This window comes from Glandiceps talaboti, chromosome 21 (assembly GCF_964340395.1).
Source record: "Glandiceps talaboti chromosome 21, keGlaTala1.1, whole genome shotgun sequence".
In the NCBI taxonomy this organism is placed as follows: Eukaryota; Metazoa; Hemichordata; class Enteropneusta; family Spengelidae; genus Glandiceps; species Glandiceps talaboti.
The window spans coordinates 15169353-15189378 of record NC_135569.1 but is presented as its reverse complement, the minus strand read 5'-3'; the positions used below and the strand labels follow the sequence as shown (position 1 = coordinate 15189378).

The following is a 20026-nucleotide window of genomic DNA, read 5'->3' as shown; positions in this document are numbered from 1 at the left end:
ATCACATGAAATAAATATTCATGTTTTCCATTGGACAAGAAACCTGCATTGTTTACATGAAATCTTGACCTCAATGTACAGAGACCATTGCAAATAATTTGTTGAAGTGTGCTTGCAGCAGTCTTCTGTTTCACATGCTCATCTCGGTGTCCCACACTACAACAACCTAGCAATTCTCAGAAAGTATCTTATCTAAGCAGGAATTTATAGACTTTCCCTTAATGAGCGTATAGCATGTATAATATACTGCTTGCACAATTATGTAAATATATGCAAATCAGTATGCTAATATTTATGCAAAGAGTACTTGATCCAGAGGTGTATCAAATAAATGATGATAACCACTCCAGGAAATATGTATTTTTCCATAAAATTTGGGTTCTGGAGAGTCATTGCATGATTTCACATCACATAATCTTTGCTTGGTTACCAACACACGTACGTTAAGCGGCTAATTGAAAATGTTTCATCTCTATTGTTCTTTCAGTGGAACACCATTGCATTATGGGTCTTCGCAGATATGAATATTTATTAGATGCACACTGAATATTCATGACTCCTAAAAGCTTATTTCCTTCAGATGAATAGTCATGAATATGCAGTGTGCATCTAATAAATATTCATATCTGCTAATTCCCATGAGCCTTTGGTTTTCCACTGAAAGAACAATGGTAGTGAAAGAAAAGTGTTTCAATTTGGTGCTGCTTAGCAACTGAATGAAAATAATGTGAAATCATGAAATAACTCCAAAACCCAAAGTTTATGAAAATATCCTGGAGTGGTATTCCCCTTTAATATTGAGTTACTATGGTATGGTATTATTAGCGACCCAAAGAAATTACAACGAAATGTAACACAGCTACTACAAGAATTTGATCTGAAATGTATTTCTGTTATCTCCCATGATGCAATAGCTCATAGCAAAGATACCCTATAAATGCACAAGATCAATATGATGTTTCTCCCTGAAATCACCAATAATTGTAGGTGATGTAAAATCGTAAAATGACTCTCCAGAACCCATAGTTTATGAAAATGTCACTATTTCGTGGAGTGGCATTCGATGAATTCTCCCTTAAAAATACTATACCAAGTACTAAATGGCTTACTTTCTTATTTGAGAATTTGTCCTGTGGTCTTTTCTAACATTACCGTCCCCTCCCCAACCAACTGGCCCGAAAGAATGTGATGCCCTCTACGGCAATCTTATTTTTTACTTTTGTCTTTCTGTTTGTAACATTCACCTCGGCCCTGTAATATTCATGTAAACGAAAAAGTATAACATATAATATTTTAGATGAATTGATATCGTGTTTCACATCAGTCAGACCATCTCAATAATAGATTCATGGTCAGACCATCTCAATAATAGATCCATGGTCAGACCATCTCAATAATAGATCCATGGTCAGACCATCTCAATAATCGATCCATGGTCAGACCTACTATCGCAATTAGGGTCAACGCTTTTTGCTGTTGTTGACTGCTTCGTGTACTGCCAACCATGTGATTTCAGCTCTCGTTTTTCTAATGTGGGGCGCCCTCTTGTGATACGTATTCGCATGACTTCAAGGTGGGTAACCGGAATATAATATAGTAAATTGACTGCAGACGTCACAAATCATTTCACTCTCATGGTCTATATCCTAAGCAAAGTAAAGTCTTAGAAGCAGACGTTTCTTGTGATTTAACCTGTTTTGTTTTTTTGTTTGTTGTTGTTGTTTTTTTGTTTTTTTGTTTGTTTGTTTGTTGTTGTTTTTTTTTTTTGGGGGGGGGGGTTACGTGAATAAAACAATTGATTAATACTCAGATTTACAGTCAATATTTATTCCTTCACGTAAAAGTGCATGACTAACAATGAATTGAACTTTATACGAATGGTACATGGCAATTAAAAAACGAAGGAGTTACATTTCGACTGAGAAACTAGTGGTGGCGCACTCTAAGTTCAAAACAGTTGTTCAAGTTCCACTAATTCGTCTATTTCTGTTATGGGATATACACGAAAGTCTTGAACGCTGTACTTTACGTCACATTTTCGATGACCACGTGACATTCTATTCAGACAATGATAACAATAGAACATATGGTATTTTTATAAAAATTGCAAGTTGCTAATTTTTCATGATCGTTGATTAATACATTACACAATAATAGTTACACTTAAAGTGGCTATATTGATGAGAAAATGGGTTTGATAATAATCAGTTTTGGATTTTTAATCAAAATAACAACTTGACTAAATTTTCCTACTTGAAACAACATAGATAAACTCATGTTAGTAACTCAATAAATTGTAAAGAACGGAACAATAATATCTCTCTGTTGTTATTAGTCTATAGTTGAAATATGTCTATCTTTGTGTCAAAAACGTAATGTCCCATGAGTGACACACCAAGCCAACATCATTTAGCTGTAATGTCCCATGAGTGAAACACCAAGCCAATATCATTTAGCTGTAATGTCCCATGAATGAAACACCAAACTAACATCATTTTAGCTGTAAAGTGGCACAAGCTGAGTTTATAAACTTTTTACTCAAATGAAAATACTTACATAAAACCTTGATTAAACTATTCTAGTATAATATTAATGTCAATACATGTCTTCTATGTTATTACAATTGTCTTCTAGTTTTGTTAGAACAGTTCATTGCCTAGTATGGATTCCTCGCCATATTTGGTACGTATAAAAATTACGTCATCTGATCGTATATCTTAATACAAGGGTTGAGTTCAGTTAATTACAAGTGGTAGTTACATTACTTCAGTAAGTAGAATACTACGAGTGACCTTTAAATATACAGCGCAAATCTCACCCAAAAACATATAAAACTCAGCTTGTGTCCCTTTAAGGAAAAAAAGACCCAGAACACGTGCATGTAGCTATTTCTAATTCATATGGCCAATTCAAATTTTCCAATAACTGACGTCATTATAGGCCAAGTTAAGTTGTACGTGTTTATGTGGTGTTTATTGTATGCGGTAGTTTTGGCGGAAGCAGTAAAATTTAAAGCTAACGATCATATTATAATGACATTTTTCTGCAGTATCAATCTATCTGTATATTAACTTTGAAAGTCAAACTACGATCCAAAAAAGGACAAATTAATGCTTCGATGTGATTCAACATATTTTAAAATAACAAATACAATAATCTTAGATGCCTAAATCTGATTGAAAATGTGTATCCCATCGTGACTGACTGAATGACTGACTGACTGACTGACTGACTGACTGACTGACTGACTGAATGACTGGCTGTCTGACTACAAAACACTACACTCTGATATTATTGTGGAAATTCAGCATCCGTAGAGCCATGTTCCGAGACCAGATTTGCCACGTTTACATTTATTGTATGGTCGGAAACTGCCTCGTGTGCCTTCTCCTCCTCGGTAAGGGTTTCTCCCTCTAGAAGGAGAACTTCTTCCGTTGTTGAAGAGGTCTTTCTTCACTAATCCAGGAACAGTCATATGTGTGAGGGGATTCCAGATGGAATAGGGTATTCGGAAATCTTCGGGTACTCGGTTCCGAACATCATATCCCAAGTGTTTTCGAATGAAGGCATCTTCGTAGTTGTCCTGTGGCTGCTCGTCTATTACGAATGGATAATCAATGACGTCATTTTGGTCGGCCCAATAGTCTCTCCATGGGTTCTCGTCGTCGTAGGGGTATAGAGAACGCTTTGTCATCATGCTGATATCTTTATTTTCCAGTGGAACACCCTAATGGTCAAAATAAATAGAGAGATCTTTATCAAACTTGTTATTATTTAAAATATACTTTACTTTATTAGAACGAGCGGGGGGGGGGGGTACTTCACCTAAACGGAGGAATGTCATTTTACTATTTGAGTCTCAGAGCTCTTTACAACAATAAAGAAAAATGGATAAAATAAGTGTGCTCATGTGAACATATGTCTTATTGTAGTGTGTGTCTGTGTGTCTGCGCGTGTGTCTGTGTGTGTGTCTGTGTGTGTGTGCGTGTGCGTGTGTGCGCGCATGCGTGAATGAAGCGTTGAGGTTGTCGACAATTTTACCACGAGTCATAATGTAAGAGTTATATATTGTACGCCTTCAACAACTTATTTAAAAAAAAGAGAACTGTTGAATATAGCTAGATGTACATGAAGCTCATGATTATACACCGTACGTTGTTACCATGGATACATATTGTATTTAAATTATAGTTTTGCTTGTGTCTTCAAATGCGAACACTTTTTTTTAAATCTTAACATTTAAGCCTTCGAAACTTGATCCCTGTCGCTATACGAAATAAAATCAACCATGTATGTCATAAAATCTATTTTAGCTTTCAAAAAACATAACCAATCAAACATTCATTATCAGAATTATCCCCTGGCATCGTTGCCCCCGGCAACGTCATAATAACACCCAATTAACCACATATTTCAAAGATCGGCAGCCTCAAATTTAATCGATGGTAATTATCATCAGAACTAGATAAAGTTTACAAATTGATAAACGTGTTCACCCGGAGACATGTTGGCGACTAGCGTTTAGATTTGCTGGAGGCAAAAACACTGAATCTGGCTTTAAAATGAATTATGTATTCACCGATGTAGTCTTCGAGTTATGAAACTCACAAATTGAAAAAAAATAGCTCCTCTTCAAATGCAACGGTTAGGTTTGATATGAGAGATGAGATTCGCATTAAAAGAAGAATATCGCTTCAAATTCGATGATAAGATTATCAGAGATATCTCTGGAAGCATAACAAGTGTTGTTCATTACTTTGGATGGATACAGACGATCATAGCTAAGGTTTCACGTATCCTTATCCCTGCAGCTTTATGAACTCGATTTGACCTGACAAGACGTCTGTAAATTGTAACAGAAATCAGAGATTTGATAATAGTGTGCATCAATTGTCGAATAAACATCCTACCATTACAGTGTATATTACAGACAGGGAAACACATAGTCTTCATCTGTGAGGAACAATGTGCCGTCGATTCTTGAATTGTAACATTGTTTCATTCGTTATCTCAAATAGAATGACTGTCACGACGGAAATAGTTTGGTTTTGTCGACTCTGTTTTTGAATTAAAGAGTATGTATGTATGTATGTATGTATGTATGTATGTATGTATGTATGTATGTATGTATGTATGTATGTATGTATGTATGTATGTATGTATGTATTTTGGTCTGTCTGTCTGTCTGTCTGTCTGTCTGTCTGTATGTCTGTCTGTCTGTCTATATGGATGGGTGGGTGGGTGGGTGGTTGGGTGGAGATATAGATGTATGGAGCAAGGGGACGAGGGAGGATATGATGAATGGGAATGTGGTTAGGTGGATGGGTGAACGTATGGATGACGTTGTACAATATATAGACGTGAAATGAAATTTGTGAAAGAATGAGGCCAATAAAAGACAGACCATGATTTCACACCGTTTACATAATTATATACCCCTATGTCGATCTTTCTCTTTCTTATCTTCATGATTAATCACGTGACAAAGCTTATACCTTTGACATTGCGGTCCAAATGTACTCTTGATTAGACATTTGATTTGAAGTTTTGATGAACACTTTGAAATGTGATAGATCAGATAATTCAAGTGTGACGGTAATGGCGCCAAAATAAACTACTTTAGTTTCAGCTCGAGGGATAAAATACACCAACTGTGACATTCATCTCGACATAATGTCTTTAAAGTTGACCCTCAACGCACAATGTCTTTCGTCTGAACAATGACAATACCACTCCAATTACCATTCTGGAGATTTATCGACTCCCAGAGGAGACGTTTTTGTGATTATAGGAGAAGTATTTCATAGCGGTAAAATTATCCAGAATCGAAATAGCACACCTGAGATCATCGATACTCTTTTACTTGCCGTGGGGAAGTCATAAGGTGACAGGCCCTATTTTAATACTCTAATTGGAATTGTTTAAGAGCAATAATAGTGAATTGATTGCCCAGAATCTTTAAACACCCCTACGGAAGTTATCATTACTTCTGATATATGTGTATAAGATATGGAAGAATAAACCATACAGACTCACACAGGAAAGTTTCTGGATAAAACACTCCATACATACGGAGAAAATAGAATAAACCGCAAACGATCAAACAATAGCAACGGTTCTGATTACCATTTTGGGTGATGGATTGGGCCTATTGAGGCAGCGCAGCAAAGCCTGAGCGAAACGTCTTGGCCAGAAACACTTTACTGTTTATTGTATATGTTCAAATGAAACTGCTTAGTGTGTGTGTATATATATTATATATATATATATCCAAACGAGGGTCGTTAAACTGAATTCAAGTTAAACCAATTGGCATATAAATTGATAATTCCTTATCCGAACGATGATACTAGCTGGTTTTATTCATACAACATGATAAGAATCTCGGCATGATTTCAAATGCTTTTTAAAAAAAAAAATATTTTTGATCAAACGTTCCTAATCGCTGGGAAATCGTGCTTGTCAATCCCGGCATGCAAAGCGATATTTGCAATTCGGGGAAACTTTCCCTACATCTAGTATACACTAACATTGATTATTTTTGTACTACTAAGGTGCTTTCTTTACGTATTACTGTACCACTAAGGTGTCTTGTAGCTGATTATGCTGGCATAGGTTAGCTGAAATTCAAAATATGTCACGGAGTTTGATGTAACTCTTTTAAACTCGTTTGACTTCTCCTGCTCCAGTCAACACGATGTGAGAGATATTACACACACACATACATACATACATACATACAAAATGTACATACATACATACATACATACATACATACATACATACATACATACATACACACACATACATACATACATACATACATACATACATACATACATACATACATACATACACATACATACATACATACATACATACATGCATACATAAATGCATACATACATGCATACATACATACATACATACATACATACATACATACATACATACATACATACATACATACATATACAAACTCTCTTGGGTTAAGCTATAAATACAGTAGAACGGAATACTACTAGTATCTTGCTAAAAACGACTCGGGGGATAAGTGATGCTAGTTCACGGTGATCAGTTATAATACAGCTGCAAATCGCGTCTGTTTCCTGTCAATTAAAATATTATATTGACTGCCATCTATCACCAAGTCTGTAGTTATTAAGATGCACATCCTCTTGGGAAATGAGAAAATCGTTCTCTAAATTAGACGAAGACTTTCACTTTTTTTAGATGCACGGATTCCGTTTATCCTGTTCATCATTTCCTTTCCCAAGCCCCATCGAATCAATTCCTTGTAAAAGAAATTACATGTGGATAGCCTGTATCTGAATTCGAAAAGTCCATTCTTTGCTTTGAAATCTATATTATACTTTTATATTTGTATATCCGATCTGAACTATTTCTCACCAACGTTGACATTTACTCGACGAATAAACGCCCCTTTCAATCCTTTCTGTCACTTAGCTATTGCTAACTTTCTGCCAGGCACTAAACATATCTGATAGGACACACTGACATTCACTCAAACTATTGAAACCACAACGCCACCTCAATATCAGGAACTTACACATTTACCAACCGAATAGTCCAAACTTGGAACAATTTGCCTCATTCAGTAAGTACTGCACATTCGATTCATTGTTTTGAACAGCGCCTTGAATGTTTTTAGAGAGGGCAAGCCATTAAATATGATTACAAAGCCATGTTACAGAACATCTTCAAAGGAACTCTCAACACTTGGATCTGGAGTTTATTAGGCCTGCACCCAATACATACCTAAATCCATCGAAATGTATGAAATTTCCCTTTCTCATTGTTTGAATAACCCTTTTAGCGATGCTCCAGGGGACTGTTGAGAGAGAGTCTAAATTATGTAATTCAAAACAGAGCAGTGTTTCTGATAGTGAGTGTTTCGTTCGTGTATATTTTTTATATAGACTTCCATTATCTTCTGCTTTGTATTTTGGTGATTTCCAATCTTTACACTACCTTGATGACATAGTGACTATATTTGCATAACAAAGGCACCGCCCTCAGCTACTATCAAACAGTTGTGTTGAAATCTGCAAGTTTTAGTCAGTGTCTTTCTCTCCATTTTATATCTATAGTTAACTGAACACTGGTTCTCCACCGCAATATCCTTTCTTTTGATCAATATTTTACGAAGTTTTATATATGATGGATGAATAAATATAATCAATCAACCCGACAGCATAATCGATACAGTTATGCAAATATTGACAGCATAGATTGTTGCTATAGATCGAGCTGCTCAATAGAAATGGACTTAGCAGTGTTTTTACAGAAAAAATTGGATGTTAATAACTCACACCAAAATATTCCTATAGAGAGTGGGGTCCAAAATTACATCAATTAAAATAACTAGTCCTTCTGAGAAATGGTGGGAACACGACACACATAGTTTTTAGATTTTGGCACAATGAGTAAGCGAGCGAGCGAGCGAGCGAGCCTGTCTGTCTGTCTGTCTGTCTGTCTGTCTGTCTGTCTGTCTGTCTGGCTGTCTGTCTGGCTGTCTGTCTGTCAGTCAGTCAGTTTATGAGAGTATTGGGTTGGACGGTGAGAGGGTGAGCGAGAGGATGAGTGAGCAAGTGAGTGAATGAGTGAGCGAATGAGCGAGTTCGTGAGTTCGTGAGTGTTATTTTTTCCACCTCATAAAAAGTTCGAAGAACTTCAAGTAAATGCTAGGCATTGATTGCTATATGATGTCACAAACTGAATTTATTTGACCACAATAGAAATCCTGTCATTTCACAATATCGTCATGGCATTTTAACCCCAATTATACCAGAGTTTCAAGGTGAGTGCACAGTATACCATTGCATGGAAAATTCCTTTCTCCGAGTAAAGCATGGGTTTAATCTTGTCATTCAAGTGTGTACAGTGCATGACGATCTTATTAGGAGTTGTAATAGCGGAACTAAGCTTTGGCATTACAGTCAACATCCATATATATAGGAACTCGACTAAATACATCTTAATAAGACATTTGATGGTTACTAATATCCAATGGTATCTATGTGAGGGCCAAGTATATAGTCATAGTACTGTAGTTTGTATATAACAGAACTGTTTTCAAATGTTTATAAGTATACTTTCTAGTGAACCTGTATATCGGAAACAACAGATCTCTACTTCGCAAAGTAATTATAATTACTCTCTATTACTGCAGCATTGTCTCTCTGCTTTTCTTACCTGTCTCCCTACCCTTTCTGCCTGTCTCCCCAATCTGTATTTTTCTTACTTGCCATCTCACTGTCTGTCTGTCTGTCTGTCTGTCTGTCTGTCTGTCTGTCTGTCTGTCTGTCTGTCTGTCTGTCTGTCTGTCTGTCTGTCTGTCTGTCTGTCTGTCTGTCTGTCTGTCTGTCTTTCTGTCTGTCTGTCTGTCTGTCTGTCTGTCTGTCTGTCTGTCTGTCTGTCTGGCTGGCTGGCTGGCTGCCTCTCTCTCTCTCTCTCTCTCTCTCTCTCTCTCTCTCTCTCTCTCTCTCTCTCTCTCTCTCTCTCTCTCTCTCTCTCTCTCTCTCTCGTTTCTAAGTGAATTCACCTTTAATCTACCGTTCATCGGAAACACCCATTGCCGTTCTCAAATTACATCAGTTAGAAACTGGGTGAATGAATGTATATAACGTCTTATCAGAACAGTTAATATGAACTTTAACATTTCTGCGTTTATCAATGAAGAACACAAACATTTAGTGGTCGATATCATTGGTTGTTTTTATCCAACAGAGCAATTACCCTTCTAAAATTAGAACCTAAAAGAATAATACCACAGGCTTTCTGAGAACAGATGCACTATTTTAAGGTTGGCCTTTTCATAACTTCCGAAATAAATTGTGTTTGTGTAAACTAATCGTTACTGTCGATGTCTTTGACGCAGTTTTCTTGTTAATTTCAAATGATAGATCACGTATGAAATCACGCGAGATATAGTGACGTACGATATATTGCAATCACATTCGCCAGGTCATATTTGTTAACAATGTAATATGCGATTTAATAAAAAACAAGGAGATCGGATTACCATAGTAGGAGATAGTTCATTATTTAGCAACGCTGTATTAATTGCCCAGGGTCTATAAAAAGTCCACTTTATATAATGCACTTAGGTGCACGGCTAATTACTATGTATTGTATGTGTTGACTTCCACATCACTCAAGTATGCTTCAATATGAATATTGCAATAATGTACCAGAGCCCAGTTGAAATATTTCCACCTGTAAGCGGATAAATTGAGAGCAAAGTGAACGAAATGTATGTTAGTGTCATTCATTTACTACATCAAAAATTATTCCATTTCTCGATTTGACGAAATATTTGTAGTTAGGGGTACACAAACTGATCCTATTAGAAGTAAAATGATTGTTTTCGGATTAGAGCTAAAATCCCCCCACCCTAGAACTAAAAGAATTGCGTTTTTTATCCTACATTAAACTATTAATTTCGTGGCTAAGTCTTCTACCAGTTGCTTGACATGATCATTCGACATAAGTTAATGGTTGGAATAGGAATGACTCTACATGACAGAAACAAAGGGGTAATTACCCAAGAACAATAAGATGACGCAATTTACGTCTTTAATTAAGGTAATAAGAGAAATGTATTACTTAAGTAATAAAATAAATTTTACATAATGTGACAAAGTCCGCGTGTGTAACTCAATAATTGTATAAATAATTATTTAAATGTGTAAAACATATGTTATTGTACGCAAGGAAGTGATCTATAATCAAATTTGACAAGCGCAAATAATTGCTACGTCACACCAAGTCTGTGCATGCGCATATCCCGTCTTATATATCGAAACATCATCACGCATAAACACTTTGATCACGTGTGCAAGAGATGTCTTGTCATTACCCAGTTTGTATGTAAATCACTTCATGTACTTAAAATAACAAACTTTATTTTTTCCATTACTGCCTTACAAAATCGGAATTGATCTATGTTATTTCATATTATTTGTTAACTATAAAAACACAGTAAAGTTATTTTATTAATTACACAATTCAAAATAAATACCCACTTCTTATTTACAATGCCCCTTTAAACAAATACATTGTAAACAACTTTAAAATTAAGTATCCATCCCAAACGTACTAGCGTTTTAAATACTTTTATGTAGATTTCTTTATCATTAACCAAATAGTTAAAAGAACTTTCATCAGTCTTAATATAGATTTATTTTGATTAAAAAATTGTTATTGTTACTGCTAGGGATCGCCACTTAGCAATTACTTCTACAGAAAGATAAAGAACTCGACAGACGATAACAGAATTGTACTCGTTGAAAACTCTAATTTGAAGTTATTGACGTCTGTAATACATGGTAAAGTGAATCGTCATAATTTGTACAAAGGCTTAGAGCTTGCAAATGACGTGATTGTTTCACCTTTCATCCCCAGCTTTGTATATTATAATGCCATGTTGACCACTGTGTTATTTTCAAAGAATGTTTTACGTGGGTTTGTTGTAATCTAGGAAATGATTTCTCAAGTCATTGGAATGTAATTAATAGCAATTTCAATACCCCAGAGAAAATCTCATTACAAAGTTATTGTATGTGAAATTCCATTTCTTTCAGCTATAAGTTGTGGACTACACCCAAAGATAGCACTTGGTTTGTATTTTGTAAATTGCACTACATGTGTAACTGTGACTGACTGACTGACTGACTGACTGAGTGAGTGACTGACTGACTGAATTAATGAATGAATTAATGAACGATTAAACAATGCATATACATACATACACACACACATACACACAATACATACATACATACATACATACATACATACATACATACATACATACATTCATACATTCATTTATACACACATACACATATGCACACACATACATACATACATACATACATACATACATACATACATACATACATATATACATACATACATACATACATACATACATGCATGCATACATACATACATACATACATACATACATACATACATGCATACATACATACATACTATGTCAGTGCTAGAATGTACTCAACATATTGGTGATTAAATAATGACATTGGAACCTTTTTGTGCTTTCCTTGTATAAATAGCCTGTATAGCAACAGAGTCAGTTTTGTCACCAAAATAATTTATATCAGTTTCCGGTCTTGAGTTCCCCTGCAAAGTACGTCTCTTTGTAGTTTATTTCATTAATTACCAAATCCTTTACACACTGGGTGATCTACGGAAATTGATAGCTCCAGTATAGTATACCTCCTTGACGCAAATTAATATTCATTTTATAAGCTCAATGTGGCTACCATTTTACACTTCTTATATAAATAGTAAATGTGAGTTGAGAGAGAGTGTACATACATACATACATACATACATACATACATACACACACACACACACACACACACACACACACATACATACATACATACATACATACATACATACATACATACATACATACATACATACATACATACATACTATGTCAGTGCTAGAATGTAACGTCATTCCAAACGTAATGTAAGTGATGGTAGAAGTATTATTGAAAACACCATGCAAGCCTAGTCAACCTGGAAAAGTAACTCCATAGGTGTGTGTGAAATCGTTTTGTTGAAGGATGCAATGAACTGCTGAGATAACCTATCAAATTAGTATAATTGTAAAATAGTTGTTTAAGTTGAGGAAAATCACGAAACGTTGAAAATCGGTGTGATAATGACCATGAATTGATTAGACGTGTTAGAAATGAACTCTATTTATGGATCTAAAATACTTAATTATCATATTTAGTATTCAAATGATAGCTATCAAATATGAATTATCGTTATTATCATATTGCTATCTATTATCATTAGATCATAGTGAATCGACGGAAGGTAAACGTGACTGCATGTTGTCTTTTCTAGTGAGCGAATCGGTGTCTTCAAAGGAATTAAAATGCTATTTTTACTCTTTTAGTGATAATAACATTAATTTAATCAGAGATTATATAGCGTGGGATATGTTTTTGTTACAATACGTTATCAGATTGTTATATACTGTCAATCTGTACCAAGAAATGTTGCATATGTAAGGAGATGCTATAGTGTGGGCAGGATCCATCTAGACTTGCAACACCTTGCTGCCTGTAAGGAGATTCTATAGTGTGGGCAGGATCCATCTTGGCTGAAAACACCATGCAGTCTGTACATGTTGGTAGAGAGAAACAACACGAAATATTTTATCTGACTTTTAAATACATCTTACTTATTTTATTTTATTTTATTATTTGTGACGATTTTTACTATCTGTACATCTCAATATATCTTGGACAGGTTCAAGAATGTTCCATTTCTATATAATCCTGATTTCAACAGCAACTTTGAGTACATCCCAAAACGACGTCATCAAATCAATCACGTGGTTTGCCTAACTACTATGCTACAGGTTCCACGGTTAGAGTGAAGATTGAAGATTGTACTTAGTATGTATAATATCATATGTAAATGTTTAAATAAACCAAATAACATAAGAATGTTTTAATCTGGACCATGTCCTTTTAAAATGAGTGGAGATTGAATGTCATACATGTATTGTTGTAAAATGAAAAGTTATTGTAAATAAATGAGTTCAAAAACTGCTATAAATGTCCGACCAACGTTGACATTGAAGTACGCTTCAGCAGGCACGGTGCGGACCCAAAAATCAATTTGATTAGATATATTGCACCATACTGTGTGTATTGCTACATAAATATGTTTACCCACAGCAGGATGTTCGATATTGTGATTAAGTCATTGTCTCTAACAAACGGTTCAAAAAATGTTTCAGTTGCAACTAGTGCAGGTGTAAAACAATAAACAGCAGTACGGCAACTAAACACTGTGACGAGAGATCGTGTTTAGTACTCATCAAGTGACACGAGTTTTCAAAGGCGTCAGTCTTCTTTTATTCAGGTAAGTGTAAATAGCAAGGAGGTGGGCGAGGAAGCATAACTGAGTACAAGTTTGAGATTTGAGAAAGGAAATCAAAAGTGTGAAAAATAAGGTGTGAAGTAAACAGGATGTGGCAGAACCAAGAGAAAGAAACAATAATATTGTTACAAATTCTGCGAAAACTCACGCCATCTTCAAAACAGGTGAAATCTAGTAAGTTTAACATTCACTTTATTTATCATGTAATGCATCACGCTGGGGTTAAACTAATCACGACAGATTTGCTCATGAAGATGAACACGCAGAACTTATTGCGTTATGAGTGACGATTTTGTGAAAAGTTAATTTTGGAAATGCGTAACAACACTAAGATTGCAGTACTGCTTTGTATCGATTCTAAAGGATTTTATGATCAATAAAATAACGATTTTTAGGGGTCACGTCACATGACAAGATAACCCACTCAATAATCAACCTTCCTCCAATCAGAACAGATGACAGCAAAAACATCGTTAAGTCAACCTCCTCAATTCATTCATTCATTCATTCATTCATTCATTCATTCATTCATTCATTCATTCATTCATTCATAAGTTCATTCATAAGTTCATTCATTAATAAGTTCATGATAAATGAAAACATTGATGATGTTCTTGCATTTACATAAATTTACACCAGTCTGATATTTCATTTTACCACGTTTCATTGTGAAGGTGACGTCATAAGGCGTCTCTGATTGCAAAAGTGCAAGGGTTGACGTAGATTTATATGCCCGTCTATGGTGGTTGTGTTCCAAATTGAGTTTTACAAAATTCTTGATATTAAGTTGTAATGACTCAACTCAGGAGGCTAACACAGTCAGTAAACAACAAATCTCTTTGTTTCTGTCCCAGTCTTTTCATTTCTTGAGCCCCTCGTTCCCGTCTCTCTTCCTCACGCTCTCCTTTTCTTTATGTCCCCTCGTTCTTCATCTCTCTGTCTGTTTATCTGTCACCTGATTCTCTTTTTTTCTGTCTGTCTGTCTGTCTGTCTGTCTGTCTGTCTGTCTGTCTGTCTGTCTGTCTGTCTGTCTGTCTGTCTGTCTGTCTGTCTGTCTGTCTGTCTGTCTGTCTGTCTGTCTGTCTGTCTGTCTGTCTGTCTGTCTGTCTGTCTGTCTCTCTCTCTCTCTCTCTCTCTCTCTCTCTCTCTCTCTCTCTCTCTCTCTCTCTCTCTCTCTCTCTCCCCCCATGGATATCGTATATTAGTAACTTTCCGTGCATGTTTCAATATCACGTCACGTGATTGCCTAAAGCTAATCTTCACCATAATGCATATTGTTAAACAACAGAATGATCAAAGAATTGAGTGTAAATGAGTTAACGGTGACAGATATATAATCCTACACACAAAAGGTTAAACTTTCCAACAATGTTTTACGTACTATAATGACGTACAAAGATGGAACAAATTACTCTCAATTTCTAATTCTCGCATTCCTTTCAATTTTTTATGGAATTTGACGTAGGAGTCTAGATACAATCCGATAACAAGATTATTTCTGAAAACGGTTACCTTCTTACCCCCGATACTTTCATGCATCAATTTTTTCCATTCCGATTTCCATTTGTTCATTTTCTTTATCTCTCGCCGACATAATTGTTACTGACATAGATGAATCAGAAGGTCTCCAGTCAAGTAATGAGTTCGATGTTATGATTGAAAAGAGAAGTCACCGAAGTCATGTATTCATATTTCATATTTTCGATTTTCGATTTGCGTATGACGTACACGTGGGAGTAATTCTATACATCACAGTCTTTTAGACAAAATAGCAATAATAGTTTGCTGATTGATGAGATGATAGCGGTGAAACAGAACATCTGTCGTAACATCTTGGACATAATTACTACTATAAATACTAATGGTACACAATTTATCAAATTAACATGTAGTTCTGAACTGTTATTCCTGTGTCAAAACATTTTAAAATTTGTTAACGTTTGTCTTTATATCTACTGTTCACAGGCGTTTTAAAATGTTAACTTGTTATATTGAAAAGAGACTCTGGACAGTAGCTGTGTAGATTTTCCATCTATGCAAATTCTTACTTTGTCTTGTCTTGTCTTGTCTTGTCTTGTCTTGTCTTGTCTTGTCTTTTCTTTGTGTCGTGTCACGTTTTGTCTTGTGTTGTGTTGCGTCGTGTCGTGTCGTGTTGTGTTATTTTGTGTTGTGTTGTGTTGTGTTGTGTTGTGTCGTGTCGTGTCGAGTTATTTTGTGTTGTTATTTTGTATTATATTGTGTTGTGTTGTGTTGTGTTATGTTATGTTGTGTTGTGTTGTGTTATTTTGTGTTGTGTTGTGTTGTGTTGTGTTGTGTTGTGTTGTGTTGTGTTGTGTCGTGTCGCATCGTGTCGTGTCGCGTCGTGTCGTGTCGTGTTGTGTTGTGTTATTTTGTGTCGTGTTGTGTTGTGTTATGTTGTGTTGTGTTGCGTTGTGTCGCGTTGTGTTGCGTTGTGTTGCGTTGTGTTGTGTTGTGTTGTGTTGTGTTGTGTTGTGTTGTGTTGTGTTGTGTCGTGTCGTGTCGTGTCGTGTCGTGTTGTGTTGTGTTGTGTTGTGTTGTGTTGTGTTGTGTTGCGTTGTGTCGCGTTGTGTTGCGTTGTGTTGTGTTGTGTTGTGTTGTGTTGTGTTGCGTTGTGTCGTGTTGTGTTGTGTTGTGTTGTGTTGTGTTGTGTTGTGTTGTGTTGTGTCGCGTTGTGTCGCGTTGTGTCGCGTTGTGTTGCGTTGTGTTGTGTTGTGTTGTGTTGTGTTGTCTTGTATTGTGTTGTCTTGTCTTGTCTTGTCTTGTCTTGCCTTTCATCTGATATATTTTTATCTACTCTATAGAAAATTTCTGATTTTCTTTTTTATCATCTCATGTTTCTATAATTCTATAATTCAGGCAACAGAATTAACTCTCGAAATTGATACATTGAAGTGTGTGTATGTGTGTATGTGTGAATGTATGTGCGTGCGTGCGTGCGTGCGCGCGCGCGCGTGTGTGTGTGTATTTGGAGATTTATCGAAATTAGCCTGGGATATTGAATCACGAGATAGGGAAATCAAAATGTTAAAAATCCCAATTCCCCTGGAATCTAGACTTTAGTTAAATTTGCACCAGTTGGATTTAGGGTTAATTACCACTGACATTATCTGACATTTTGATTGTGATTCGTTAGACTTGACATGGTATCGTTCTCAAAGCTATAATAGATTGCTCGAGCGGGATTTACCATGTTGAAATAATTGGTGTTGTTCACGTCCTCCTGGGTTGTCACGTCACGTCACCTCACGTCACGTCACCTCACGTCACGTCACCTCACGTCACTCCGTTTTCCTTATTATCAATAGCATTTAGACTACAATAGATTTTATCAGTGATAATTTTAAAAAGAAAGAAAATAAAAGTATCTGCAGTAATAATGAAAACAAGACTTTTCTATGAGTAGATCTCTCATATCGATATTGATGTAAGACTGTATCAACATTTGAAATGAACAAACCAAACGATCAATGCACCGCGGAATAAATCGAACTTGCCCATGTGTAACCTGATTATAACAACATATAGACAGCTCAATGCCATTTAAATCAGAATTCATGACGTTGAGTTGACATTGTCGATATTTGGTCACTTCAAGACGCACAAGTATGACTCGAAAACATGTTACTAGGAAATGCAAGCTGTCGACTAACTTTGATCGATACGAACTTTCGTGTAGGGTCTATCAATGATATAACACAGTTAGTGATGATTTGGTTATGTAGTGTAAAAACCGAATGAGGTTGAGTGTGCCGCCACCTGAGTAATTTTTTTAGATCAGAGTTGCCACCCTACCGTGAGTGTAATTGCATTCTTAATGTTCGATTCGTTGCTAGCTTAATTAAGTCAATATCTGTCGCTGTATCTGTAAAATACGTCGAACGACCAGATAAAAAAATGTATATGGTTGACGGAGAGAGAGAAGGCACTTAGTTGAGCTGGATGGATGCTAACTCTGGAGGCCTAGGCCCGAAGAGCTCCATCATTAACTACACTATCTCTGAGCTTGTTCATATGTTGCAGCAATACTTTTAGTTCATGCCTATGTTCACCTCACGAGAGTTGACCTGCCATCATCGTATTAAACGATTCTAGGTTTCAGTTTCACAAGGTCAAACATCTGTTCTTATCTAGCAAGTTTATAACATTTATTTTACTGTTGAGATGCAACCAATCGAATGTCAGTTCCGTCAACAATCATAGAGAAATTGTAATTTCAAATATTTTTTGGTAGTCCTGTTACCAATTTCTGTGTGACCGTAGTTGGCAAGGTACAGAAGTCAACGTTACAATGTGTACTACAAAATATTATAGGTGGCAAAATTAACCAGTGTGAGAAGTTATAACAACCGTGGCTTGAAGTTAAACATTATGTTGCAAGACAAAACGTCCATACATCGATAGATAATGAAAATGCTGTACTTACCTGACATAGTTGTGATAAATATAGCGATAGAAGAGTTACTGATAATGCATTTAACCACATATTGCTCATTTTATGAATCAGTGAAAAAAGTATTGAATGTGTATAGAACTTTGAAATACGTTGAACACTTGTGGTGATGGGACTTGCTGAACCTCTAACAGCTAGCCTCGTAGTGTGGAGAGCTTTCCTATGGAACTGTAACTCTACACGGAATGTTAATCGATTGCGGTGTATTGTTGTATGTCGACCCCTCACACTAAGAAGGACAAGTTGTCTACTTCTCACTTTCGCTGTCAGCTAAGAAGTGTTACATTGCATTCGACGCTGCCTGTAGTCCTTACATATAGAGAGAAATATCGCCCACGAACGCTTGAAGTGCTAGCGGAACGGAAAGCAGTAGGTCTCGCATATTTGCATATTTAATTAGTTGAGTTGGACATATTGATGTGGGATGACAAATCACGTGGACCAGTCTGACATTCAGGGATATGAACCTTAATCAGAATACTTCACAAAAAGGATGTTTTCAACATTATCCAGTAAAAAATAACGCGATATTATCACGACTTAATCATGTTTGATGTAACTATAGAGATCAAAAATAATTTTTCGTAAAATTATTAAGTTGCAATAGAGATAGATTATATAAAATAAATAGCAGACATTACCTCTCTACGGTGGCCGGTAAGTAACATGGAAAAGTCAGTGTTTAAGTATCCCACATCGAAATTGCAATCTATTTCAAACTGAGAGAGCTGTGTAATTTTGATGTTAATAAAGGGACAGAGAAGTGATTACCCAAGGGCTATGTTTTAAATTTAAGAAAGGGAAGCCGTATTGTCAAGCTGCTAAGTTTTCCCCACAACTGTGGTGTCACATATAGGCAACCGTACACCTAAAATGTTCTGTTGGGCAAACTCAGAAAACTGGATCCAGTCAGTCGTCATTAACTATTGACCATTAACCTAAGGAGTCACTTGTACATACTTGAAAACGTAATAAAATATGCATTATCGCCTTCTTGTTATTAGTCTATCAAATGCTACTATACATTGGTCTGCATGTAAATATATTAATAACATGAAAAAACCCACGATTTCTGCCGAGCCCTGTGAATTGCACACAGTTTTACTATGAAATCTACCAAATCTACAGCTGCCTTGTTTTCCAAAACATTGTAAGGTTAACAGCATATAGTCTATATGCTATCCGTGACATCAAATCTCAAGATTTCTCTTCAAGTCTAGCTTTATGAGGTGCTGAGATGAAATTTCAAATTCAACCTAAGCCACCCACACAGACATTAACATCATGCCTTTGTTAATCATTCACAGAATTCTAACCACTAATAAGTTAGTGTTTATTGGGGGAAGCTACATAATGTCCAAATATGGTATAATTTGTTAGATCAGGATGCTAATTATACAATGTTTACATTATTCTAACAGTTGGAGATTATGGATTGTTCGATCAATTTAGGGGAGAACCATTTGATTTCTGGGGGGGGGGTATGGAGGATTTTGAGAAAAAAAATTGTTTCCAGGTGAACCAGAAAAAAAATTGATCCTGTATTGGCTTGAGAAAAAAAATTGTCAAAACAGACAGAAGTGAAAAA

The 20026-nt window shown here is 35.9% G+C and overlaps 1 protein-coding gene across 1 annotated transcript; it reads right to left on the bottom strand.

The window, feature by feature from the left end:
• Positions 1–1884: 1884 nt before the first annotated feature.
• LOC144451569 (uncharacterized) lies at positions 1885–18701 on the bottom strand. The gene is made up of 2 exons (XM_078142450.1): positions 18412–18701; positions 1885–3727 (listed from the first exon to the last, which is right to left on the bottom strand). The coding sequence occupies exons 1-2, from the start codon at positions 18478–18480 to the stop codon at positions 3305–3307; spliced, it is 492 nt and encodes a 163-aa protein (XP_077998576.1). The 5' UTR covers positions 18481–18701; the 3' UTR covers positions 1885–3304.
• Positions 18702–20026: the final 1325 nt, after the last annotated feature.

Bases quoted from the DNA above. Each gene is read 5' to 3' on its own strand.
- LOC144451569 (XM_078142450.1), bottom strand. From the start codon at position 18,480: ATGAGCAATATGTGGTTAAATGCATTATCAGTAACTCTTCTATCGCTA. The intron at 3,728-18,411 runs GTAAGTACAGCA...TTTGACCATTAG, and splicing joins ATTTATCACAACTATGTCAG to GGTGTTCCACTGGAAAATAA.